General features: G+C 35.7%; 1 protein-coding gene across 1 annotated transcript; it reads left to right on the forward strand.

Annotated features, from left to right (window-relative positions):
- Positions 1-5,577: 5,577 nt before the first annotated feature.
- Positions 5,578-23,062, forward strand: LOC107867926 (bifunctional aspartokinase/homoserine dehydrogenase 1, chloroplastic). Its single transcript, XM_016714421.2, has 18 exons — positions 5,578-5,911; positions 6,393-6,466; positions 6,552-6,926; positions 8,588-8,676; positions 8,786-9,089; positions 9,218-9,270; positions 9,359-9,573; positions 9,647-9,734; positions 9,812-9,925; positions 11,553-11,651; positions 11,869-12,063; positions 13,302-13,384; positions 14,087-14,312; positions 14,537-14,682; positions 14,839-14,974; positions 21,541-21,624; positions 21,708-21,800; positions 22,560-23,062. The coding sequence occupies exons 1-18, from the start codon at positions 5,760-5,762 to the stop codon at positions 22,803-22,805; spliced, it is 2,772 nt and encodes a 923-aa protein (XP_016569907.1). The 5' UTR covers positions 5,578-5,759; the 3' UTR covers positions 22,806-23,062.
- Positions 23,063-27,271: the final 4,209 nt, after the last annotated feature.

Genomic DNA, 27,271 nt, shown 5'->3' on the forward strand with positions numbered 1-27,271 from the left:
TGAGCCGTTAGTAGGGGAAGTCGTGGTCATAAAAGAAAGGGCACAAACCTTAGAACCTCAAGTTACAACTCAAACCAAGACTACTCCTAATGACTCGTGATCAGATCTAATGAGTCATTAGGAGGAGGAGTCGTGATCACAATAGAAAGGGACCAGACCTCAGAACCTCAGGTCATGGCTCAGACCACGAATCATGACCAGTTCAACTTAAAAATGAAGATATAGTTCAACTTAAAAATGGAGATATAGTTCAACTTTATGTGTCACATTTATAGAAGAACCCCATGTGGTCCCTGCCATTGAATAAGTCCCCCATGTGGGTGGGGAATCTTCTACTTCTTTTGACAAAGAATCCAATCAAGACTGTGGGATTAGAGAAAGATTAAGGGTTTAAGAGGGCTTTATAGAGGCTGCAACACCCCAAGAGACTTTTATGAGTGAAAATTTGAATAGAAGTATCGCTACTACTAGTGTTAGGGAATTGAGTAGTATTAGTGATGGTTGTTCTAATGGTGAGGAGTTATATAGTGTGGAGGAAAACGTGGGTAGTAGTGTTGCTGCAACTAATGATCAGAACTTGGGTAGTGCACCCTCTGCCAGTACTGTGGAAAACAGTGTTAGTGATGTTGCTTCTGCTACTGGTGAGCAAAACTTAAATAGTGATGGTGGTTGGGATACTGCTATTGGTGAGCAAATCTTGGATAGTGGTGGTGGTGCTGTTCCTTATGGTGAGAAAAACTTGAGTGGGACTAGCTTTGTTACTATATCAGATGTCCCAATAATTCCATCTGATTGGGAAAATAAAACAGATGATACTACAAATTCTGATTATGAAGACTTCTTTTGATGAAAGTAAAGATGAATATGGTAGTAATGTTTATGAGAAGGTTACAATTTTGAGAGAAGAAAAGAGAGCTACCAAAAAGAATAGAGTTGAAAAAAAGGGAAAAAAATGAGCCTAGAATAGAAGGAGATAGTTTAGGAAAAAAAAAAGGTGACTTAGGATATGATAAGTTCTTATCCAACAAAAAAACTACTTTAAAGGGCAAAGTAGCTAGAAGTGAGCCATATTTTAATTCTGATATAGATGTTAGCTTTGAAATAGATAGTGATGATGGTAATGATGTGGATGATGAAGTAGAACAACCTACAAGAAGAGAAGGAAAAACAAGAAGAGCAAAAAAAATCATAAGAGAATTGTCTTTGATCCTACTTGTAAAAAAATAGTTTGGGATCTTGGTCTTTGTTTTGAAAATGTTTAGCAATTTAGAAAAGCTATTACTATGTATGTTCTGCAAGAATATGTAGAATTGGACAAGTATGAAAATGAACCAAAAAGGGTGAGAGTAAAATATATTGATAGTTGTCCATGATTGTTGTTTAGAAGCGATAATTCTAGAACTGGAGTTTTTCAGGTGAATAAGTATAATCTAGTGCACATATGCAATACCACAACCAAAAATAAACTTGTGAATTCAAAGTACTTGGAAGAGAGATACAAGGATATGATTATATCTGAGCCGAGCATTAGAGTTTTTAGTTTCAAAACTTAGTAAGAAAAGAGTTGGAGGTGTATATTGGAAATACAGTGGCAAGAAAAGCTAGAAATATTATGTTGCAACAGATCATGGATGACCATGTAGAGGAGTTTAAAAGGATTTTGAATTATAGAGATGAGCTTCTAAAAATCAATCCATGTAACACATGTGTGGTGAGGCTTAGTGAAGAAACCTTTAAATATGGAAAAAATAGTTTTAATCATTTTATGTATGTTTTAATGCTTTGAAGGTAGCATTCAAAGTTGGTGCTAAGAGATGTATTGAATTTAATGGTTGCTTTTTGAAAGGTGTTTGTAAAGGTCAACTAATTATGGTTGTTTGTAAAGATGAGAATAATCAGATGCTACTACTAATTTGGACAGTGGTTGAAGTTGAAAATAATTTCACTTAAAGATGGTTTGTTAGACTTGTGAAGCATGATCTTGAGCTTGATTATGGGTCAGAATTAACTACAATCACTGATATGCAAAAGGTACTGTATTTGTCCTTTCTCTTATTAATTTTCTTTATTTTTTCTTTTAACTAGATTTTCTATTTTTAACTATAATCTTTAATATTTATTATTTGTTGAAGGGTCTTGACAATGCAATTACAGAATTACTGTTAACTACAAAACAAAGAATGTGTGCAAGACATATTCTAGCCAATTGGTCCAAATATTGAAAGGGTATTAAAAGGAGAAACTGTATTTGGAGATATGCCAAATCCATATATAAGCAGGAATTGAGAAGAAATTTGGATCACATGGAGTTGTTAGGGGATAAAATTTATGAAGACCTATTGTATGACAATATTGAAAGGTGGTCCAAAGTGTACTTCAAGTATCACAGTTGTTGTAACAGTGTTGAAAACAACATGATTGAAAGTTTTAATTCATGAATATTGGGGACCAGAGACAGACTATCATCATAATGCTTAAAGAAATAAGGCTCAAGGTGATGCGAAGAATATGACAATTGAGGGAGTTTGCTAATATTTGGATAACTGAAAAGTATTGCAAGAGAATATATCAAAATCAATAAAGTGTAACCTTGAGTGGAATGGTGAGTTTGGTTTTGAGGTTAATGATAGTTGGGGCAATACTTTTATAGTGAATTTGAGAGATAGAAATTGTACTTGTAGGTCTTGGATGTTAAAATGTGAGATTAAAGCTAATCGATTATGTTGCACAATAGTAGACCAAGGAAAACTACCCCAATACCTATAGTTACTACATTCAGCTTGTTACTAATATGAAAATGTGGTCAAAGTCAACCAATCCTTCTGTTTTACCCCCAATAATAAAAAATATGCCAGACAGACCTGACAAATGCAGAAGAAAGAAGCAAAGTGAAAACAAGATTGAAAAGTTGTCTAAATATGGTGTGGAGATGAACTGCAACATATGTCATGCCAAGGGTCATAATAAGAGGTGTTGACATTTGGCTACAAGTTCAACAAGATCAAGTGTAGATTTTTCTGCAGCACTAAGCACAAAAAAAGGAAAAGGAAGGCCAAAAGGGTCTCCAAAGGTAACACTTGACTTGTCATTTACTACTAGTTCATTTCTCTTTTATTTCTTACATTTTTTGTTATATGTTGTAGGTTGTTGCTTTTGCTGCTGGTAGAGGAAGAAGAGTTGATGCCGCTACTACTATGAATGGTGTTTGTAGAGAAAGAAGATCTGATGCTACTACTATCGTAGATGGTGCTGGTAGAGGAAAAAGAGTTGCACCTTCTACTATTAATAGTAATGGTAGAGGTAGAGGAACTGCAGTTGTTGGTGTTAGCAGAAGTAGAGGAAGAGGAGCTAGTACTAATAAAGGAAGAGAAGTTGATGGTGTTATTGGTGTTGGAAGAGATAAAGGGACATCTTTTAAAAGACCTAGGATGGTTGGAATAGGGGTGCTTCAGACGAAGAATGGTTATAAAATTCTCAATGTAAGTTAAATTTGATAATACTTCTCTAGTTTAAAGTCAATCTTTCAAAAGTCTTAAGTAATTTTTTTCTATTTTATTTTTTGCAGCTTGGAATGTCTATGAACTCTTTCATAGTGACTGGACATCTTGGACATCACAAACCAGCATCAAGTGTGAAATAAAAAGAAAAAAAAGTTGTGACCCAACAAGATCTTGAAGTTATGAGAGCACAGAAAAGTATGAGGATAAGGTCAAATGCTGTTGAAGTGAATCATCTAAGCCAAACAAGTTCATCAACATCTTAGTTTTCTAATTTTGTGTATTGATGTTGTGTACTGAAACAGTAGTGACTTTCACGTAGCTAATTTTTGTTTTGATTAGTGACTTCAACTATGCAACTGTGAATACACTAATTTGATGTGTAATTGTATGATGCAAATGTGACTGCACTTTGGGCCACATATTTTTGTAGAAATATGAGCAGCTGCGATTGCACCATTTTGAAATGTTTGTTTGAAGTATTTATACAGTTGTGTCTGCACAATTTGTTTATAAATTTAAGCAGTTATTGCTACACTATTTTGATATATTCGTTGGAGGGATTTATGCAGCTGTGACTGCATCATTAATGGTAGTTTATGTGAGATTTTTATTTATTTTTAATTGCATTATTAGTGCAGTCTAGCTTTACTAGTACTAAGGTAACTTCATTATAAAAGAAGATGCACTATTACAAAAGAAAAAAATACTCAAAATGCAATCAATTCAACAACCTTTCCTCATATATATACCAAGAGACAACCACCAGCCAAAGTACATTACAGAAGAAGCTTAAAGAAGCTGCACCGTTCAATATAAAATATTCTAGATATCATTTAACAACAACCTAGTGTTAAGGTAACCTTATTGAACCTTTTTTATATGTATTACCCCAAGCTAATAGCTTATAGCTATTAGTAGTAAAAAAGAAGAAAACACAACAAATTTGACAATTCTTATTCACTTCTCCTCTCTTTCTTTGATCTGCTCAATCTTTTCTTCCAACTTCTTTAAGTTCATATCAACACAATTATCATCTTGTTTGGATTCTTTGAGCATGTCTACTTCATGAGAAGCTTCCTCAACAAATTTATTCAATTTAAAATTTTCAACTTCATTAACCGATGCATGATTGCTAATATATTGAGAAGACTCAACTAAATTCTCAAGCTTTCCTAATTTCTCTATTTGTTTAGGAATTAAATATTTGAATCTCAGATCAATATCTTCTCTATCCCTCTAACATCAAAAGTCGTAAGATTTAGACCCTTGAATAGTGACAAATAAAGAAACAAAATTTTATATTTACCCTATAATAAGGACATGCTCAGTATCTTTTACCGGAATTCCTCGAAGTCCAAGATGTCTCCATATGTAACAAAAATTCGTAATTGCAATAAACTTCTTGCTTCAAAACATTATCATTTTCTTCCATATAAAGTTTAGTCAAATTAACTGTCCTTATTGTGTGCTACAAAAAATTGATTCCAAGAAATTAATTAAAATGCAAAAATAAATTTTAAGTAGAAGAAAAAGGAGAAAAGCTCCAAACAAATGATAGACGAAGGAGATGGATTATACATTTTTTTGGAAAAATAGTAGCAGAAGAAGACGAAGAACTAAATTAAGATTCTTTAGGAGCTCTTAAATTTGAAACGAAAGAGAAAATATCAATTTTTGCTTAAATTTCGTAGATGGAGCAGCTTTTGAATAGATTGAGGAAGAAAATGAGTAAATTAAGATTTTTGAACAAAGTTTTAGGTAGGGTGATTTGGAGATTTTATGACCGTTACATTAATTTAAAAAAAATTTTTAGTTTTAAAAGAAATTCAAAGACAAAATTATTTATTTAATGCGTTCACCAATGAGTGTGAACACGCAATTTCAGTTGGACTTCGACACGTTGAATTTAATTCAGTTTTAAGTTATTAAGGGTATATAATTGCCGTGTTGTTTAGGATTTAAAGTAAATTATGTGGACAAGTTTAAGAGTGAAATAATATATTTTCTTCACTATTTATGTTTCATTGATCGAATAAATTATTTCATATATATGTATATATATATGATAGGGATAACTAATATTAAAATCATAAATTTCAAAATTAATTATTAGATAACTTGTTAACAGCAAAACCAGCCCTTATAGAATAGCTGCGCGAATATATTACTAAAATGATTTTAGTTCATGTAACACAGTGATTAAACCTACTTGAGATACCCCACTTTGAGACCTTTGTCTTGTCTCACTCTCAATCAACAATGGTGTTCGCATCTCCTATTTCTCCATCCTATTCATGTCATCTCTCCTCAAAAGATAAAGAATTGCTATATTTCAAGGCCAAAGGGACGAAGCTTTCCACCATTAACAAGATCTATCCATTTTCTCTTCTCCAACGCTCTCATTTTCTCAAGTAACAAATCTTTATCTATCTTTGGCTGAGTTTTAATTTTTTTCCCTTTTTGGTTTCACTGTGCATCTTGGCTTTATGCTAATTGAGATGTCAAGAATCTTTTGTTTTTCGTAAACTTTTTATTTTATTTTAAATTTTATTTTTGTTTTATATTTTTTATAAATGGGTTTCCCGGTGGCGTAAAGTTTGAAGTTTTGGGATGGATGGGATGAGTCAGTTTACATGGGAAATCTCAAGCGAAAGATTGTGGGTTGAAGCACAGTTGCATGGGATTGAAATGCATTTACATATAATGGGTTGTCGCCGCCTGTGACATATACTTAAGCTAAAAGGTCCCTATAATTTTGTTATTTTGCGAAAATTCTAATGAGCATCCTGGACACTTGTATGTTTGTTTCTATCCTTTGAGAATCTTCTTTTCATCTCATTGTTTCTGTTTTGGTAAAGTATTTCTTTGCTTTTGTTTTATGTTTTATTTCAGAGTGGATTTTAGTTCACAATGGGAAAGGGGAGAATCATCAAAGTTCAGAAAAAGTGCTGCTGTGACGAGCAAAGGTCTATTTTACACAAAGCTCTTGTCATCCATGTGTGATTTTCCCTGGTTGCTAATGTCATCTTCCTTTATCCAATATTGTGACAGAATACTCGTTGGATGGAGCGCTAGAAAATATTCAGCTCCCTAAGGGTGATTGCTGGTCTGTTCATAAATTTGGTGGTACCTGTGTCGGAACATCGGAAAGAATTGGGAATGTAGCTGAGATAATTACTGCTGATCAATCAGAAAGAAAGGTGGTAGTGGTATCTGCAATGTCAAAAGTAACAGACATGATGTATGATCTAATTTACAAGGCGCAGTCTCGAGATGACTCATATCTAACAGCACTTGATGCTGTTAGAGAGAAACATAAATTAGCAGCTGTTGATCTACTTGATGGAGACAACCTAGCCAGTTTCTTATGTAAACTGCAAGATGACATTAACAACCTTAAAGCCATGCTTCGTGCAATATATATTGGTATGCTTGCTTTTCTAGTTTATTTGCCTGCTGTCTGGAGTGAAAAGATCCTGATTCTTCTTTTCACAAACCGAGTAAACTCCATTGCAAATTCCTAGTCCTACAAAGGATGTTGTAAAAGAAAAATATTTTTAGAGTACTCCAATCCCCATTCCCTCACACCTTAGCACTGGACAAATTAATTAAGGGTGACAAAAAAGTTTCAAAACTAAAAAAGAGTGACACAAGTCTTAAATATTGAGTAGAGGTGACAATTTAAAGTTTAGTGTTAATGACACTAATTTTAAAACCCTCAAGTTTTATTATTTATAGAAAGATCCCTACACCATTACCACCACTCCTCCTCCACACCCTTTTTGTTGCCGCCGCCGTCGCCACCTCCTCTTCCTCCACTATCACTTCCATTGCCACCTCTTCTAGATTCACCATTATTTCCTCCCTCTACATAACTATCGCCTATTTCTCTTCTTTCTCCTCCACCATCGTCGCTATCAACACTACAACGAATGCCATCTTCTCATTTGGTGTCACCACCAGCACCACCACCTCCCTTTTTACCATAAATATCAGTTTTTCGTGGGCTCCTCCTCCAACCACATCTTTTTTCAGAAATTAAGTATCGAAGTTGCTGCAGCAACTTTGATAATTGCTGTAACACAACAACTAATAGTAGTTGTTGCAGCAATTACCGTAACTATTGTAGCAACTATGGTAGTTGCTAAAGCAACTCTCGTAGTGTTGAATTTGCCGAATTATTTCTTCATTCATTTTTAAAAGAAATCAAAAATTTTCTTTTCAAACTTCTCAATTTTTTTCTTTTAAAAAATAGTCCATGAAGATTAAAAAAGAAAGAAGAACGAAATGAAAAGAGAAAGAAATAGAAGAAGAGTAAATGGAAGAAGAAGAAAATCTAGAGATAGAAAAAAATAAGAAGAAGAAGATGGGGAGAAAGAAATTTGGAGAGAGAAAGAAAAAAAAAGAAGAAAGATTGAAAGATAAGAAAAGGGGGGAATTCTAAAATTTGAAATTTGGTGTTGGAGGACTTTTTAAAAATTACACTTTACATCCCAATTAACTTAATCATAGTTTAAATAAACCTTTGACCTTAGCTGGTCAAAGTTGTCACCATTTTTAATTTAAAGACTTTTTTGTCACCTCACACCTATCTAAAAACACTTGATGCTGGTAGAGAGAAACATAAATTAGCAGCTGTTGATCTACTTGATGGAGACAACCTAGCCAGTTTCTTATCTAAACTGCAAGATGACATTAACAACCTTAAAGCCATGCTCCGTGCAATATATATTGGTATGCTTGCTTTTCTCGTTTGTTTGCTTGCTGTCTGGAGGGAAAAGATCCTGATTCTTCTTTTCTCAAACCGAGTAAACGCCATTGCAAATTCCTAGTCCTACAAAGGATGTTGTAAAAGAAAAATATTTTTAGAGTACTCCAATCCCCCTTCCCTCACACCTTTGCACATGGTTAATCGAAAGCATATTGCACAGCAGTAATTATGGTTTTACTTCACTCTCTGGTTAGCATATGGGTAGTCGCTTCAATCTCTTGTTTTTGCTAGAACTGAATTGGTTCCTTACTGGAGTTCCTTTGATTGACCTGCTTCTCTTCTTTGGCATTAACTTTACGGCTTACTTGTTTTGCAGCTGGTCATGCAACAGAGTCTTTTTCTGATTTTGTAGTAGGGCATGGAGAGTTGTGGTCTGCACAATTGTTGGCATCTGCTGTCAGAAAGGTGGGTTTCTTGCAGCTTTTGTCCAATCTTACACAGCTATTATGTCTCCTAGTTATGAAATTAAACTCATCCCACATCTTGGCTCTACCTTTTGAATTTATATTTGCAGAATGGTGTAGAGTGTAAGTGGATGGACACAAGGGAAGTGCTTGTTGTGAACCCGACAAGTTCTAACCAGGTTGATCCAGATTATTTGAAGTCAGAGGAGAGACTTGAGAAATGGTACTCTAACAATCCATCTAAAACAATCATTGCAACGGGCTTTATAGCTGCTACCCCGCAGAATATCCCCACTACTTTGAAGAGAGATGGTAGTGACTTCTCCGCTGCTATAATGGGGGCCCTTTTACAAGCACGTCAAGTTACAATTTGGACAGATGTTGATGGCGTATATAGTGCAGATCCTAGAAAAGGTTCATCTTTGCTCATTGAATGCCTTTTCCAACCTGATGCCTTTCTGGACTTTCATGAGCCAAAATTTTATCAAGTATTTATCATTGATGTTAGGATGCTTTCCAACTAAAAGATGTCTCATTTGCAGTTAGTGAGGCAGTTATACTGAAGACATTGTCTTATCAAGAAGCGTGGGAAATGGTGAAATCATGACATTCTATGCAGTTGCTGAATTTAATATGGCCTCTTATGGCCCTTTATAACAGAAAAATTTCTCATTTTTATGCAGTCCTATTTCGGTGCCAATGTCTTACATCCTCGGACAATTGTTCCAGTGATGCAATATGACATTCCAATAGTTATAAAAAATATCTTCAACCTTTCTGCACCTGGAACAATGATCTGCCGATCCTCTGGAAATGAATATGAAGATGGACAAAAACTGGAATCCCTTGTTAAAGGATTTGCAACAATTGACAATGTAGCCCTCGTGAATGTTGAGGGGTAAGGATGAACTTGATTCAGGAGTAGTGACATTACGAACTCCTTACTTTATGATGCTTATTACCCTTTTCAGAACCGGAATGGCTGGTATTCCTGGTACAGCTAGCGCCATTTTTAGTGCAGTAAAAGACGTTGGTGCTAATGTAGTCATGATATCCCAGGTACATTTATCCACTGATTCCTTTTGTACTTGTTACTGTTATGACTACATGATATTTAATTGGTGGCTATATTACAGGCTAGCAGTGAGCATTCAGTGTGCTTTGCTGTGCCTGAGAAAGAAGTGAAAGCCGTTGCTGATGTTTTGGAGTCTAGATTCGGTCAGGCTTTGAGTGCAGGGCGACTTTCTCAGGTATTGTGCGTTCGTGGTTGCATTTGAGAAGTTACAGTGTTGTCGATCCAATAGTAACAGAAAGTGGAAATTGGGAAGTTCAGTTCTTGGCACTATCTTTAGTAGGCCTTTTGCATCAAGTGCACCTTCCATTTCCTGGTTAAGGTTTTGGTCTGAGTTCTGTTACGTGATAAAGGTCCCCTTCTTTTTTCATCTTTTAACTTGTTCATTTCAATGTTGTACAAGACCAGTTAGATGAAAGAAAGAAAATTCACAGAAAAGATGCTGTGTGACAACTTCAATAGGTCTTCTCATGGAGAATATAATCCCGTTCTCACAGTGGTTGTTGCATTATTTAACACTGAGAGCTCCGATGATCATTAATTCTTGCTTAAGAAAAAAGCCAAGAGAAGTTCTGATGCTGTTGATTTGATCAGAAAGAGGAAAGAGTATAGTCATCGTTGGATTGGGTGTTGTCTGGCAATATTGGGCAAGTTATGATGAATAGGCAGATTGTATATTTGTGGCATTAGATTCTGGATTTTATTAACTTGAAAATTCAAAGATCGGCTGAAGAGGGCCTTAGAATTGGTAAGGCTGTCAAAAATCAAAATCTAGGTCTAGTAGATGCAAACAGAAAAGAAAAACCTGAACCAAAGCTTTTGGATGCCGGATCAACAGTGATATAAGCACTGACTCGGTCTTGCTTGAAGCTTCTTTCTTCTCTGGGGAGGATAATAAAGATGGCCAGCCAATTTGAAACAAGCTGAGAAATTATGGATTCTGGATGGGGTTAACACTGCAGAAAGCCAGAAATAAGAGGAGAGGAGGAGGATAAACCTGGAACATCTATATTTTGTCTGTACTGATTAAACTGATTATGGGCATCACAATTCACAAGTAAAGCACATTGGTGTGTTCACTGATTTAAAAAAAAAAAACATTTTACAAACCAGCCATTAAAGAAACTAATTTTACCTATAATGCTGCTGCTAAACAAATTCCCACTATTCAAAGCATTGATTATATCAAAAAGGACTTGAAACCTCTTTTCGCAACTTTCCTGATTTTGCAATTTATGGTTTCAGTGTGTAGGGTTTTGTTGACCTTTGGACTCATCTTTGAAACAGTGTGATTTGCTTGCCTCTTTCTACTGTAGCGAAGTGGTTTGGAGTTTATGGTGATTCTTTTTCTACATATTTGTAACGATTTGCATGTTTGAATCGTCATTGAAGGAAACAAGTAAGAAAACAGAGAAAGAGAAAAAGGGAAATAAAAGGTAAAATTCAGATTTTTCATTCAAAGATATCTTTGCCACAATGCTAATACAAGCTATATAACAAGACCCAAAACAATCTAACCAACCTAACACGTGGCAACTACCGCTATGACTAGCTTTAAGGACGTAAAGGTAAATAATAAGAAGATCCAGACGACATTAGATAAACTTAGGACACTAAGTGCATACAGTGAAAATAAAGTCGGAATATAAATTGATTAAGCTTCTAGCATCGGACCTGATTCAAACGTCCCAATTGTTACAGTATTCTATCAAGTTATCATTTCCACTTCTTTTAGTTGCTTCACTATAGATACCTGATTAAAGGTACTTCGTAAACAATCTGATAATGCTTTCAGTTCTTTGCAGATTGCAGTGATTCCGAATTGTAGCATTTTGGCGGCTGTTGGTCAGAGAATGGCTAGCACTCCCGGAGTTAGTGCTACACTTTTCACTGCACTTGCAAAGGTTTGACAATTTCTACCCTTATATATCTGAAAAATTCATCTATATGACTATGTATGTGGCTGTATCTTGTGAATACAACAGTAGCACAAACAAATGTCAAGTGAAGTTATACAATGACGATTGACGACTGCTATAATATGAATAGTGTAGTTATTATATCGGATCCTTTTAATTTTTCTGAGTGTCATAGTCTTCAAAAGGCAGCATCTTAGTGCAGGCTAATATCAACATCCGTGCTATAGCTCAAGGTTGCACGGAGTACAACATTACAGTAGTTGTTAAGCGAGAAGATTGTGTAAGAGCTTTACGTGCTGTGCACTCAAAATTTTATTTGTCAAGAACAATAATTGCTGTCGGCATTGTTGGACCTGGATTGATTGGAGGTACATTGCTTGACCAGTTAAAGGATCAGGTTTGTCAATTCAACTTTTCATTAATTTGATCTTTCCTATTTTGCTCCGACTTCTGCAATTGAAATTAAGTAGCTACTTTTACTCTTTGGTTATTATTACTTTTTATAATATCACCATGACTCTTTCTAGAATATATTTTGATTTTCCCTATATGCCTCCTCAAGTATATTTTGGGTCTCTTCAGAATTTTGAAGGCTGATCTTACGAACATAGCCCATCCATAATCATTGTCTGAAGAAGGCCAAGTCCAATTTTATATTTCTATCTATGCATTTCACTTTTAAAAAGCCCAGAGAAATAGGTGTTTCTTTCAACTTTGATTATCACGTAAAAACGTTACAATAGAATGATTTCTAACCTACTTAATCTCTTCCCAATTGAAATTTTACCTTTTGCTACTTTGCTTTTGAATTTCAATTTTGACATGATTTCCTTTGCTTCAAGTTGGCTATTATTTTCTTATACTTTGATCACTCTTCTCCTCTCCTCCCTTTTGTGCCAGGGAGTTTCTTTTTGTTGCTAGTGGTTTACAAACATTTAGTATGCTGATTTTTCTTCATAATTTTAGAGACTTAAGTGGTGTTTGCTATATTTATTGCTTTATTAACTTCCTTTATACATAAAGTTGTTCCCTTTCCCTTTCCATTAAATTTCTAAAGATCTAATGTAGTTGAGAGCCTATTTCCAAGCTGCAGGTCATTTTGCTTTTCTTAATAACTTTCTTGTTGGAGTTTTTTTACTTTTCCTCATTTCTACATGTGCTCAAAGATGTGGTTAACTTTTTCAACTTTTTAGCATAAACAACATCAACTAAAAGTCAGACTTGATTAATAATTCTTTTCATAAACCATCTCGCTAGACATAAGCATGGTCAACAAATTGACATTGTTTGAAACACATATCAGGATATGAAGGCCCATTTTGCATGCCTATTATATATAGTTTCCTTCTTATTGCTTACTTTCTTCATCTTCTTTTTCTGAAGGGTCTCTCTCTGCGATGCTACAGTTACAGTAAGGAATATTCTGGTGATCTGGTCCACTCGATGTGGTTGTTACTTTGTCTGGAAGTGGACCTGAACCAGAGTATTTTTTGTTTGATGTCACTTGGACCTTTTGTTTCCAAGCACAGTTTTCCAGAGTTCTATTTAACCGCTTAATTGCTTGTGTAATTTGTGGCAAATTTTTTCAAGGAAAATTTGGTTAAAAGTGCTGCGACAATTTTCTTTCTTTGTCAGACAGCTGTCTTAAAGGTGAAATTCAACATTGACTTGCGTGTGATGGGTATAACTGGTACAAGGACAATGCTACTGAGCGAGTCGTAAGTCTTAAAAATTCACATGTTCTTTTAGGTTCTCACTGATATATGTTATGCTTCTTATATGGCCTTAGGCCCAGCAACAGTTAATGAATAAAAGATGAAAGGGCAGCACATTTAAGCATGCTGCAAGTAGCAACCTGATTGATGAACTAAATAGAACTAAGTTGTTCTATTGTTTGAATTTGACGCCATAGTGGTTGATAAAAAATATCTAAATTTACTTATCTGCATGTTCCTCCAAGAGAAATTTTACGATGATTTGGTTTTGCACGACAGTTTGTCAACTTTGCTTGCTGAAGCGCAGAATAATGGAAGTCAGATTTCGAAATTTGTATTGCTTCAGTAAAAAATGTTGATATTTGTAGTCAATCAAACGGGAGACATATAATCTTCTAAATCTCCTTCCTTTATCCTTTCACTAGGAAAAAGGAGTAAGAAAAAAAAAAGTTTGACTAGCTTATTAAAAACAACAAGAAAAAATATTTGAATGGTTAATTCTGTTAGAAATACTTTCAAAATAATTGATTTGGTGTTAAATGCGAGGGACTTTGTTGAAGAATTAACAAAGAAAATACAAATTTAGCTTCTACTCGGAAGGATGACACTTCAAAGTGCTTCTTAGCTGGCTGGTTATAACTTCTGTACCTATCGATAATGCTCTTTAGGAGTATGATGCTAAGGCATTCTTGTCAACATTGACAGGGGTATTGACTTGTCAAGATGGAGAGAGCTGCTAAGTGCAAATGGAGAAATGGCCGACATGAATAAGTTTGTTCACCATGTACGTGGCAATCATTTTATCCCAAACACACTAATGGTGGACTGCACTGCAGACTCTGATATCGCAAGCCATTACTATGGCTGGTTGCATAGAGGAATACATGTTGTCACCCCGAACAAAAAGGCTAATTCAGGACCGCTAGACCAGGTAACTAAGTACTTTCGTAGTGCCCGCTTTCTGGAAATAACACTTCAACTTTCCATCATTTTCTGGTAATTGTTTGCTCTCACCTTCGTTACACACAATCATAGAGGAATAGATGATGATTTTTGGAAGTGTTCTATTTCTCTCTTCATTGAAAATTCTGAAATAGTTGAGACTGGAGCTTCTTATAGCTGTTTTGCATTTTTCTTTTCTTACATTGCTTCCAGTACTTGAAGCTGAGAACTCTACAGCGACAATCATACACTCATTACTTCTATGAAGCTACTGTTGGAGCTGGGCTACCAATCATTAGCACCTTACGTGGACTTCTTGAAACTGGGGACAAGATATTGCGGATTGAGGGCATCTTTAGGTTGGTACCATTGTGATTTGCACTTGTGGCAAATTCATTTCTAAATATTGGATTGTTAATGATAAGGTGACTCATGCTTCACTAACTCATGCACGATAGGAAATAAAATATTTTAGGTTTCCTCGTATTCAGCTTCCTTTTCTCTTGTTTTCGCAGTGGAACTTTGAGTTACATATTCAATAACTTCACGGGCTCAAGGGCATTCAGCCAAGTTGTGGAAGAGGCAAAGGAGGCGGGTTATACTGAACCAGATCCAAGGGATGACCTATCTGGAACAGATGTTGCCAGAAAGGTATTTGTTGATGGTTTCAAGTATTTTGTTTCTTTTCCTGTAAGTGATAGCCTATAATGAACACTACAACATGCCCAGTGTAATCCCACAAGTAATCCCACAAGTGGGGTCTGGGGAGGGTAGGATGTACTCTGACCTTACCTTTGGGGGTAGAGAGGCTGTTTCCAATAGACCCTTTGATACGAGATGAAACCACAATACGGAAACACACAATACGGAAACACAAACACAAGGAAACAAAGGAAACGAAACCCAATGAAAATAAAGGATAAAGATAAAGAGATAGATAGATTGACACCTAATTTGCTCGGACTCGGGTGCGGGTAGCTGAGATGGGTGCGAATCCGAAAGTCGGATTTGTCAAAATATAAATTTTAAGATTCGGGGGTGCGAATCTGAGTGTGGATACGGGTGCGGGGATTCAGCTAAAAAAAATTAAATATTATAAATATAGAGTTATAAAGATATTCTAAAAATACTTTATTAACAAACACAAGAAAACATCCAAACTTAAGACATCAATTCAAAACTAATAGAACAAAAAGAAATGTCCACTATCAAGTTACTTAAGTTAACTACTCTTCCGCATCTTCTTCAACTTCTTCCAAATCTTTAAATTCTTCGTCAGAAACCACTCCTTCCAATTGAGGTTTATCTATTGATAGCTCGGTTAAATTATTAATTGTATCCTCAACTTCAAATTGATCTCCACCTAAATAAGTTAAAAAGAATGTATACATTAAAAAGTTTTTATACAAAGAAAGAAAAAATTAATATTCAAAATAAATAATTGAGAAACTAATAAAGAAAATGTAGTCATACCTACATCCCAATACTTGCTTTGCCCATTTATATATTTCTCTTTCTTACGAGATAGCAACCGTAGATTATAATGTACAAACACTAAATCTTCGGCTAACTTATTTCTCTTGATGTTGTGAATCATAGAATATGTGCTCCAATTTCTTTCACAACAGGAGGAAGAAGCCGGTTGAGTAAGCAACTTGAAAGCTAACTGTTGCAAAAGTGGAGTCGAGACACCATGATTTCCCCACCAAGAAAGAGGATCTTCATACTCCATAGCATCAATCACATAAGGCTCACCAAAATAACCACCCATGCTATAAAATTTTTCATACTCCAATGAAACTTGTTTCATTTGATTAGAATCAAAGTACCTTTGAAAGAACTTTATTCTATTCGATGCAATTTCTAAATCTTCATTAGGAGCTACCCATTGAATTCCATTCTCTCCTTGAAGCCATGATTGATGATAGTATTTGGGAACTAAAGAATGTGCCATACAATGTAAAGGGGTGTTGCTTTTGTTCCACCTAGACACTAGAACACCATGAATGGAATAAAAAAAATTTGATTGGTCAGAAATGAGATCTTCCCCCTCATGCTCAAAGATTACTTTTTTAACCTTCTCAATCATTGAGTCCCACATATCATAAATTAGATGTAATTTTGGACCATCTAGATCGGCATCTCTAAGCATATCTACAATAGGTTTCGTAAACTTCAAAAAGTAGTCAATATTATCCCACTTCTCATCATTCATTATAAAAGGATTTTATTTCACGAGTTTTGGCTTCAATTCCCTTATCCCCTTTATAATTCTTCCGTTCATCATCCTTGACCATCTTCTCTAAAGAAGATTTCACTTTGCGAATAAGAGTCGTCATAATAACATATGAAGCAAATCTTGTTTCACCAACTTTTAATAAACACAAATCTGAATCAACAACAACAACAAATCCAGTGTATTCCCACAAAGTGGGGTCTGGGGAGGGTAGAATGTACGCAGTCCATACCGCTGCCTCCAAAGAAGTAGAGAGGCTGTTTCCGATAGACTCCCGACTCAAGATAGATAGTAAGGAAGAGCTTAATGCACCATTAAGCAGGGTAGGTGGCATAACATAAAAGGAATAAGACATACTAAAAATAAAATAGAAATCAGTGCAATACGAAATAAGATAAATAAGCGCAATATGAAATAAGAGATAAGAAATATGGCGTCCGGAAAGTACGACCCCCACCTATGGACACAGTCCTGGGATTACTAACCCAGCTATACATAAGCTCTTCTACTACTAGCTACAACCCACGCACGCGACCTAGCGTTTTACCCTTATCCGCAACCTCCACACCTTCCTATCTAGGGTTATGTCCTCAGTAAGCTGTAGCTGCTTCATATCATGTCTAATCACTTTCCTCCAGTACTTCTTCGGCCTACCTCTCCTCCTTCGAAAGCCATCTAACGCTAGCCTCTCATACCTACGAACTGGGGCATCCGTGCCTCTCCTCATCACATGCCCAAACTATCTCAGCCTTCCTTCCCGCATCTTGTCCTCCACCGAAGCCACTCCCACCTTCTCCCGGAGTATTTCATTCCGAACTCTATCCCCTCTAGTAAGTCCACACATCCAACGCAACATTCTCATTTCCGCCACCTTCAATTTTTGAATGTGGGAGTTCTTGACTGGCCAACACTCTGCTCCATATAACATAGCTGGACGGACTGCCACTTTATAGAATTTGCCTTTAAGCTTAAGTGGCACCTTCTTATCACATAACACGCCCGAGGCGAGCCTTCACTTCATCCAACCTGCTCCAATACAGTTAGAGATATCCTCATCAATCTCACCATTCCCTTGAATCATAGACCCAAGATACTTAAAACTATCCCTCTTACAAACATCCTGGAAATCCAGCCTCACTGCCACATCGTCCTCCTGCCTCAAGTCGCTAAACTTGCATTCCATATACTCCGTCTTGGACCTACTCAACCTGAACCCCTTGGACTCCAGGGTTTGCCTCCAAACCTCCAATTTTTCATTCACACCCCCTCACGTCTCGTCAATCAACACTACATCGTCCGCAAACATACACCATGGCACCTCCACTTGAATACGTTGCGTCAACACATCCATCACCAACGCAAACAGGAACGGGCTAAGAGTTGAACCCTGATGCAATCCTGTCTCGACTGAAAAATGTTCTGAGTCCTCTCCTGCCGTTCTCAGTCGAGTCTTTCCTCCATCGTATATGTCCTTAATAGCTCTGAATAAACACAAATCTGAATGTTTTTGAAAAATCGCATGTGCCATGTCATGATTCACAACAAAGTTTTTCAAATTACTCACTTCACTAAGTAACTCTGAGATCCTTTAACAATTAGCAAAGTGAGATGATTTATCAGACGGTTGGCACATACTTTTCAAAGCTAGATTCAAACAATGAACAACACAAAGAGTCCAAAATATATGAGGATATTTTTCCTCCACCATAGTACCGGCAAGTTTCATATTACTTGCTTTATCTGTAATAACTTGAACAACATTATTTGGACCTACTTTTCTCTATTGCTTCAATAAACAAATTAACAATATATTCTCCACCCTTCGCGCACCCACTAGAATTTATTGAATTTAAAAACATTGGACCCCCACTAAATGATGCCAATATATTGATCAAAAGTCGTCTTTTAGTGTTAGACCATCCGTCCGAACAAATCGACAACCCTTTCTTTTTCCATGTATCTTTAATTGGTTGCAACTTCCTATTAATGTAAGTCTTTTCTTGATCTAAAAGAGTTGTTCTCAACCTATTATATGATGGGGGAATATAACCGGGGATGGAATTTTCAGCTAAAAACTTTGAATACTTTTTAAAGTATGGAGAATTGGCAAAATTGAACGATAAACCTGATGCGTAGAACATTCTAGCCGCTAATTTGTTGGCAGTATTCCTCTCATGGATGCCAAAAGATTTTCCTATAGCTCCATTTTCTGAACTCTTTCTTTTTTTATGTTGAAGTAAATCAGTGCCCTCCGGAAGAGATACATAATCAACTTTTTTTCTTGCATCAACTTGAACTGAAGATTTTTTTCTTTTCATCTTGTTCGTGCTCCATCTTTAACATTCTCAATGTATCACCTTGAACTTTGCTACATATTTGAACTCCTTGGCCCGATAATCTTAACAAATGTGCTTTAACTCTATTATATGATCCAGTTACTTGTTTATTACAATAGTTACATGGCCATGTTCTATTTCCACCACCATTGGAAGCAGGTGAAATTACTTTTACATGATTCCATAGTGGTTTGTCATCAAAATCTACTCCTATACTTTTTGTTGGTCTCATAGGGCCTTTTCCCTTTTGACTACCCGATGCGGATGATGCCATATTATTTGATAAAGAATAATCAAATTTGTAAGTTAAAATTTCTTTTGACAGACGTTCTATTTATAATGTTATAGATGAAGACAATTTTAGACTTTTCCCAGTTTAAATCAATTTAATGTTTCTTGACACATAGGGATTAGGATTTATTTATTTTAGTTAATTTACTATTTTTAGTTATTTTTGTCTTTTGATTTTACTTTTCAATTAGGAATAGTATTTGTATTAAAAACTTTTTCCAAAATTATAACTCATGTTTATTTACTAAAAATAAAAAATAAATATAATTAAGAACTTAAATTAATGCTGTCAAAGTAAAATACTCTGATCGACATGAATTTTCTTTACTGAGGGAATGACACAGTGCTGGCAACAGGTTAATTAATTATTAATAGTAAGGGAACTAATTATTAATTTAAAATAGTAAAAAGAAAAACCCGGTACGACAAAAGTTTCAAAACAGTCACTTTGACTTGAAAAAAAAACCGTCACTATGTAATCGCCGACTGCACCGATGATTTTCGGTACACTGAGGTGGTACGACGATGATTTGCGGTACCTTGAGGTGGCACAATGACTGCTTTCCGGTGACGTCGACGATGATTTCCGGCGACGGCACATCGACAACGCTGTCTCTGTTTCGGTGGTCGTCGGTCGGAATTTTTTCATATTCAATGTTTCCACTCAAATTTCTTCTTTAGTTTGGTCAACATCTCCGAAATTGGTTGACCGAATCGGAGACGGCGGAAGCACCCGTCCCCGCCACAGTCTCGTGTCAAGACAGGTTCGGCGGCAAAACAGCCGTGTCCGAGCAACATAGCATAAGACCAAAAAGGCGAATAGTAAATTTTGTGATTTTTTGATTTTTCATGACAACTAGACTCAAATTGACTTCTTGGGAACAAAATCAAGATCGGCTCTGACACCAAATGATATGAGAGGAAACCACGAAGATGGAAACACACAATACGGAAATACAAATGCTAGGAAACAAAGGAAACGAAACACAATGAAAGTAAAGAATAAAGATAAAGAGAGAGATAGATCGACATAAAATGATAAAGCGAGGATAACCTAAGGGTATATTAAACCCGAAGACCGTTTTTTGATTACCACAAGCACCAACCTCTTACGAAAACCGAGAGAGGAATTGGACCCTCTCACAATAAGCGTTTCTCAACAATCAATAAACTAGACTCAAATTGACTTCTTGGGAACAAAATCAAGATCGGCTCTGACACCAAATGATATGAGAGGAAACCACGAAGATGGAAACACACAATACGGAAATACAAATGCTAGGAAACAAAGGAAACGAAACACAATGAAAGTAAAGAATAAAGATAAAGAGAGAGATAGATCGACATAAAATGATAAAGCGAGGATAACCTAAGGGTATATTAAACCCGAAGACCGTTTTTTGATTACCACAAGCACCAACCTCTTACGAAAACCGAGAGAGGAATTGGACCCTCTCACAATAAGCGTTTCTCAACAATCAATAAAGCTCACAGCAAGCTTCAATAAACACACTCAAGTGTAAACTCACTCAAAATCATCTAACCCTAAAATAAAGAGAAGACTACCTATTTATATAGCCTAAGCTATTTACTGCAATTGGGCCCAAAAGTGATCCTAAATGTTAATTAGGCTCAAAAGTGACCCAAAAGCAAAATACTCAAGACCGTGGGCCAAAAAGTGATCCCAAAAGCCCAAACAGCCACATGTTTGGCACATATGCTCTTCCTTTGCTTCGTTGGACCTCGTAAACTCCACGCTATCTTCCAACACGATGTTGTACAACACTCTTTTGGATGATATCATCAAATGTAGTTCCTCCCCAAGCTATCCTCCAAGCACGGTGTTGTACAACACTCTTTTGGATGATATCATCAAACGTAGTTCCTCTCCAAGCTATCCTCCAAGCACGTATTTGCTTCCCTAGAACGACCAAGTCTTGGATCCCTAGGTGCGGTCCTTGAAGCATAGATCTCAAAAGAGTGGAGCCAATTCGGCTTGTATCACCCTCGGTAGCCTACACTAATCTGATTCCCCGATTTCCATATTTTGACAATGTCTGTGATTCCCATTCTGCGGAAAATGACATCTTGGAAGCATTACATGGCCAGAGTATAATACTGTGATTTTATCTTTAGAAAATGGTCACTGTATATTGAAATTCTAAGTCTGACTTTGTGATGCAAATAGCCAAATACCATGCTGATCAATTTTTTCTGTCCCTATACCATTTCTAGCTGATGCTGTTGCTTGTGCAGATTTTCCTTGTCATGCAAAACATAAAAAATTAAAAGTAAGTCCTGGTTCCACATCTACTAGTTCTATATTTTCTTATATAATTGCTTCCCTGTTCCAGGTGATAATTCTTGCTAGGGAAAGTGGGTTACAGTTAGAACTTTCAGATATACCCATTCAGAGCCTTGTGCCTGAACCATTAAGGGTGAGTTCTTAGTTTAATTATATGCAACATTTAGTTAGATTGCTGTTTCTCTCCATGAAGTAATTTTTGGTAGTTTATTTCAGGCTAGTGCATCTCCCGAGGAATTTATGCAGAAGTTGCCACAATTTGATCAACAGTTGGCTACGCAGAGACAGGAGGCTGAGGACACTGGGGAAGTGAGTACTCTGGACATAAAATTTTGCAGAAATGAGCTTGAGTGTTACAGATACTTTGTTCTGTGATGGTCATCTTTTCCGAAAGAAATCTACTCTCATACTCCTTCCATCAGAAATTGATGTTTGTCCCTTTCAATTGCAAAATAATTTTCATTTTCATAGAATGGGAAGTTTTCCACGCATTACATAACTTGAGAAACTTTACATGGGACTCGTTTAACACTGTTTTTCTCAATACTCTTGAAAATGCTAAAACTGACGATGATTTTCTAACTTTGGCAAGTACACCTTTTCCAATGCCATTTTAATATCTGTTCTATGTTGAACGTGGATGTTAAATTTACGACAGAGGGAGTAAAGCAACTTTTATTAGATACAGTACAGTAGGAAAGAGAGGCATGAAATGTTTGTGTATTTCACTCGGTAAAAACTATTGCATAGCTGATTCATTTAGCATTTCAATCAAAGAATCATTGACTACTGATTTGATTCAATGGTTGAGGAAGAAACTGAGTGAGAAGTTTTCTGGAAGATGCCGGGAGATCTTAGAAATTGTTTATCTCTAATGTAGTGGTTCCTTAGGTCACAAGCATCATATTTGTGTAGTTCAATGTATTTCAGCAGCAGCACATCTGCACATGCATGACAAATTATTTCCATCCCAAAATTGTTGGAGTAGGTCACTCTGCATTTATTTATATGATCCGCCTTCTCGTATTTGTGCTATTTTTTTTTATGAAAAATTGATTTGTGATGAAGGTTTTGAGATATGTTGGAGTCGTGGATGTTGTCAACGGGAAAGGGACTGTTGAGCTGCAAAGATACAGCAAAGAGCATCCATTTGCACAACTCTCTGGATCAGACAACATAATTGCATTCACAACTGAGAGATATGCGAAGCAACCTCTAATAGTACGTGGTCCTGGTGCTGGAGCTGAAGTGACAGCCGGTGGAGTATTCTGTGACATCTTGCGGCTTGCATCATATCTTGGTGCTCCATCATAATTCATTAACTGCATACTTCATATGAATTGTCTTGCAATTTCAGCAAAACTGTGGCTCATTCTGTGACTAGGTTCTTTTCTTCTTTCTATTGGAGTTACTGTTCCTTGCTCATTTATGAGTTGGTTTTATTAAGCTATATTTTGGTCGAGATGCACATATCTTGTAGGGATACTCCCTTGTTAGTGAAGTGGATTGGTGATGTATTTCGATGCAATTAAGTGTTCAGGTCATTGCTTCTTGTGACCGTTTGGTGTTAATTACTCTATATCCTTCCTTTGCTTAACTTTTTTGTATGAGCTCATTTTACACTTGATCGGCACTAAATGGTGCTTTTAGTGTAAAAGGTGATTTGTTTTTATTAATTAGCTCATAAATGGCATTCCAAATTGAATGTGAGAGTTTTATCAACGGCAGATAGAGTTCAACGCTGTTGGGGTATTGTCTCTCCTTCCAACTTGTATTCACTAGACATCCAGGTCTTCTATGTTCCAGTCATGATCAAATGAAAAATATGACAGATCTCTTTGTAATGTGCTAGATATAAGGAAGTTTTTCGTAGTATAATGGAAGAAATGTCACTAGGACCAGGCAGCAAGGTATATCAATGATCACTATTCAAATGCTGGACTGAACACTGGAAAACATTCACCAGCCAATCATCAAGAGCATAACAAGAAGAATACTGTCATGACCCAAATTAGGACCATGACCGGGGGTTAAGAGTTTAGAACTCCAAAGCAAGCCTTGTTAGTATTCTACAAAAAATCGGGCAGAGTTTCCTCTGTTTTTGGACCTATCTCATAATTAGACAACATATTCAACCAATCAACATCAACAATTCACCAATATAATCAACAACCTATTCTCAACAAAATAATAATATGAAATTCATTTTCAAAATATGAGGAGTCATCGAAATACTCCTTAAAGGGAACAAACAAGTTTCTCAATTAAGTGAGTGTCTTTCAAGTTTTAAAATTTAGGTAAAAGGGATAATTTTTTTTTTTTTTTTTAAATATTTTTGCTCCAACAACTATAAAGGTTGTCTCGACAACTATAGAACTTGTCTCAACAACTATCAAAGTTGTTAGATAACTTTGCAAAGTTGTTAGACAACTTTGATAGTTGTTGAGACAACTAATGCAGTTGTCGGACAACTGTCCTAATTATTTAAGAGACTTTATTTCTTTTAACTAAATAATATTGTGGGACCTACTTATCCTCTTTTTTAAATTAAAGACGAGAGAGGGTCTTTGAGCTCATTTTTCTCTTCAAAAAGACCATAACAAATAAATAAGTCTTCACCCACGTGAGCAAGTAGGGGGCTCACCAGGAATGTGCCAACTCGTATGCTCCAATTAACGAAATTCTCACAGTCACCCGTGTTTTTTGAAAAAATAGTGAGGAATGAGACGCTAGCTTAGTGAGAAATAACACTTAACCACAACCGTTTTAGTGGGATAAGTCATAAAACAAATTTGTATGAAAATAAGAAAATATCATGAAATAGTGCTCTTTCAGAAAGTGATAACATCATATTAGAAATCAAGTTAACAACTTGATAATAACAAAAAAATGCTATTGTATTAAGTTTTATTCTTTGGGAGGTTTCTTAGAATGAATTATGTAATCAGTGTGACATTCTACTTTAAGGAATAGCTAATAACTGTGGACCCCCGCGAAGGAGTCAAATATCTTATCAGTAGGTCCCTACTCGAGGGAGATCAGTAATAATATGCTAGTTTTGCCTTTTCACAATTGATGACTATAGCAGTAATTTGAAAATACAGGGTGTACCAGGTCTAACGAACCGTCGTTAGCTATGAGTTGCAAATCAGGGTCTACTCTCATTTATACTTTCTTTGTAAACAATAAGTATTTATATGAAAGCATTTTTAAAACAATATAAGGCATTAAGTTCATATCAAAACATATTGCATATAAACTTGAACAAAACACATGCCAAAAAAAAATACTTATTTTGAAGTAAGTGAAGAACCTTCATAAAATCAATAATCATATCTCAAATATAGTAAATATATCTTATAACAGTGAGACATCTCAAATAATCATTTCAGTATCATATCAAGTAAAAGACTTGTCTCATGTGCAATTTCAAAACATTTAGTAACACTTTTCCTTCAAAATTATGTATAAATCATGCAAGTTATGAAAACATAAACTGTAGTAAGGTTATTACTCACAATACACTTGTCGAAAATTAAACTTGTCACCTCAAGCACTTCGTATGACTTCCTTCGATCATTCTATAACCACATCATATTAATCTTGTGTTAATATTCTTGTTTAGGCTAATTCATCATATAATTAGATTACCCAACCCTCAAATTTTCATGTTTGATGCCAAGTTCATCGGATTATGTGTTCCCATGTTATGCGTAACTCATTTAATCCAAAATCTATCAGTTTTTGCCTCCTCGTACAATTATTCATCCAATTCTTTACCCAGAAGTACCAATGGTGCTTAATCCCACTTTAGAATACCTTACAGTGCATCATGCTTCTTTTTGGTATTAAAAATACAACATCCTACGATATAAACCAACAAATAAGCACCAATAAAGAGCTAGAAAGATTTACTTTGAGCGGAAGGAACTCTTACATAATTTATTGGAGTTTAAAGCTTCTAACTTCTCGTATATCTTCATTATTTTTGTGTTGAGTAGAACACTATTAATATTTACCTTGATTATTGATTGTTGAAATGTGAGAGAATAGCTGAAAAAGGTTTTGCTATTTACCTTGATTATTGATTGTTGAAATGCGAGAGAATAGCTGAAAAAGGTTTTGCAGCATACGGAATTCACCAGGTGAAATCTTCTGTTGTATTCAATTTGGTTTTTGCTAAAGTTTTTTTTTTTTTTCTTAATCCCTTTTTGTTTTTCATTTTCGCCAGATTTCTCATGGACTTGATCCCATTGACTTTATCCCTTTCTTTCTTTTTTTAATAACTAATATGTGCATTCTCCCCACCCTAGGAAATTCGATCCCTGAATTTCAAATAAGTGCATACCTGAAGACCGAAACAAATGAGGATACTTGACTCGCATATAATTTTCCAACTCCTAAGTATCTTCTTCTTTAGTATGGTTTTTCTAGCTGACTTTCACGAACACAAACTCTTTTGACTGTAACGTTCTTACTTGTGTACAATAATAGCCATTGGTTCCTCTTCATACATTAAATCCTCTACAAGCTGCAAAGTCGATGCTTCAAGCACATGAGAGGAGTCTATATACATTTCCTTAACATAGAGATACGGAACACTGGATGAATGAAAGACATCTCGGGAGAAAGTTCCAAACAATACACCACTCCTCCTATACGGTCAAGTATCTTATAAAGTCCTATATATCTCAGACTCAATTTACCTATTTTGTCGAATCATATCACATTTTTCATAGGAGAAACTCATAGAAAAACCTTATCCCGAACTGTGAACGCTAAATCTCTTCTTTTCTAGTCTGCATAAGAACTTTGTTTGCTTTGAGCTATGAGCAACCTCTGTCCAATCAATTGGACTTTGTCCATAACTTCATGTACCAATTCTAGTCCTAAAACCTTAGCCTCTCCAACTTCAAACTACCCGATAGGAGAACAACATCGCCTACCATACAAGGCTTCATATCAATCCATCTGAATGCTTGACAAAAAATTATTATTGTAAGTGAATTCAGCTAAGGGTAAGTAAGTATTCCAACTATCTCCAAAATCAAGGATGCACGCTCTCAACATATTCTCTAAAATTTGTATAGTATGTTTAGACTGTCTATCCGTCTGCGGATGAAATACAGTACTAAGATCCACTCGAGTACCCAATGCTTCTTGAAAAGATCTCCAAAAGCGTGAAGTGAATTGTGATCCTATATCAGAAATGATGGATAATGAAACTCTATGAAGTCAGACAATTTCATTTATAAATAACTGAGCATATTTCACTCCACTATATGTAGTCTTTACTGGCAAGAAGTGTAATGATTTAGTAAGTTGGTCTACGATTACCCATACAGAGTTATAACCTAACTGTTGACGGTAGCTCGATTACAAAATTCATGGTAACTCTTTCCTATTTCCAATCTAAAATCCTGATCTCTTGTAGTAATCGTACGAGTCATTGATGCTCCACTTTAACCAACTAACAAGTCAAACAAGTAAAAACAAAGTAATGTCTTTCTTCATACCTTTCCACCAATATAATTGCTTTAGTTCATGATATATCTTAGTGGATCCAGGGTGTATGGTATATCTGGAGTGGTGAGCTTCCTCAAGAATGGCTTGTCTTAACCTATCTGCATCTGGTACACATAATCAGTAACCCAATTGGAGAATGCCATAACATTCAACACTCATCATCTTACTTTGACTATCTAATACCTTATCTCGGTATTTGCACAACTGCACATCCTCATATTGAGTGGCCTTTATGCGCTCTACCAAAGATTTAG

This window comes from Capsicum annuum, chromosome 4 (assembly GCF_002878395.1).
Source record: "Capsicum annuum cultivar UCD-10X-F1 chromosome 4, UCD10Xv1.1, whole genome shotgun sequence".
Classification (NCBI taxonomy): Eukaryota; Viridiplantae; Streptophyta; class Magnoliopsida; order Solanales; family Solanaceae; genus Capsicum; species Capsicum annuum.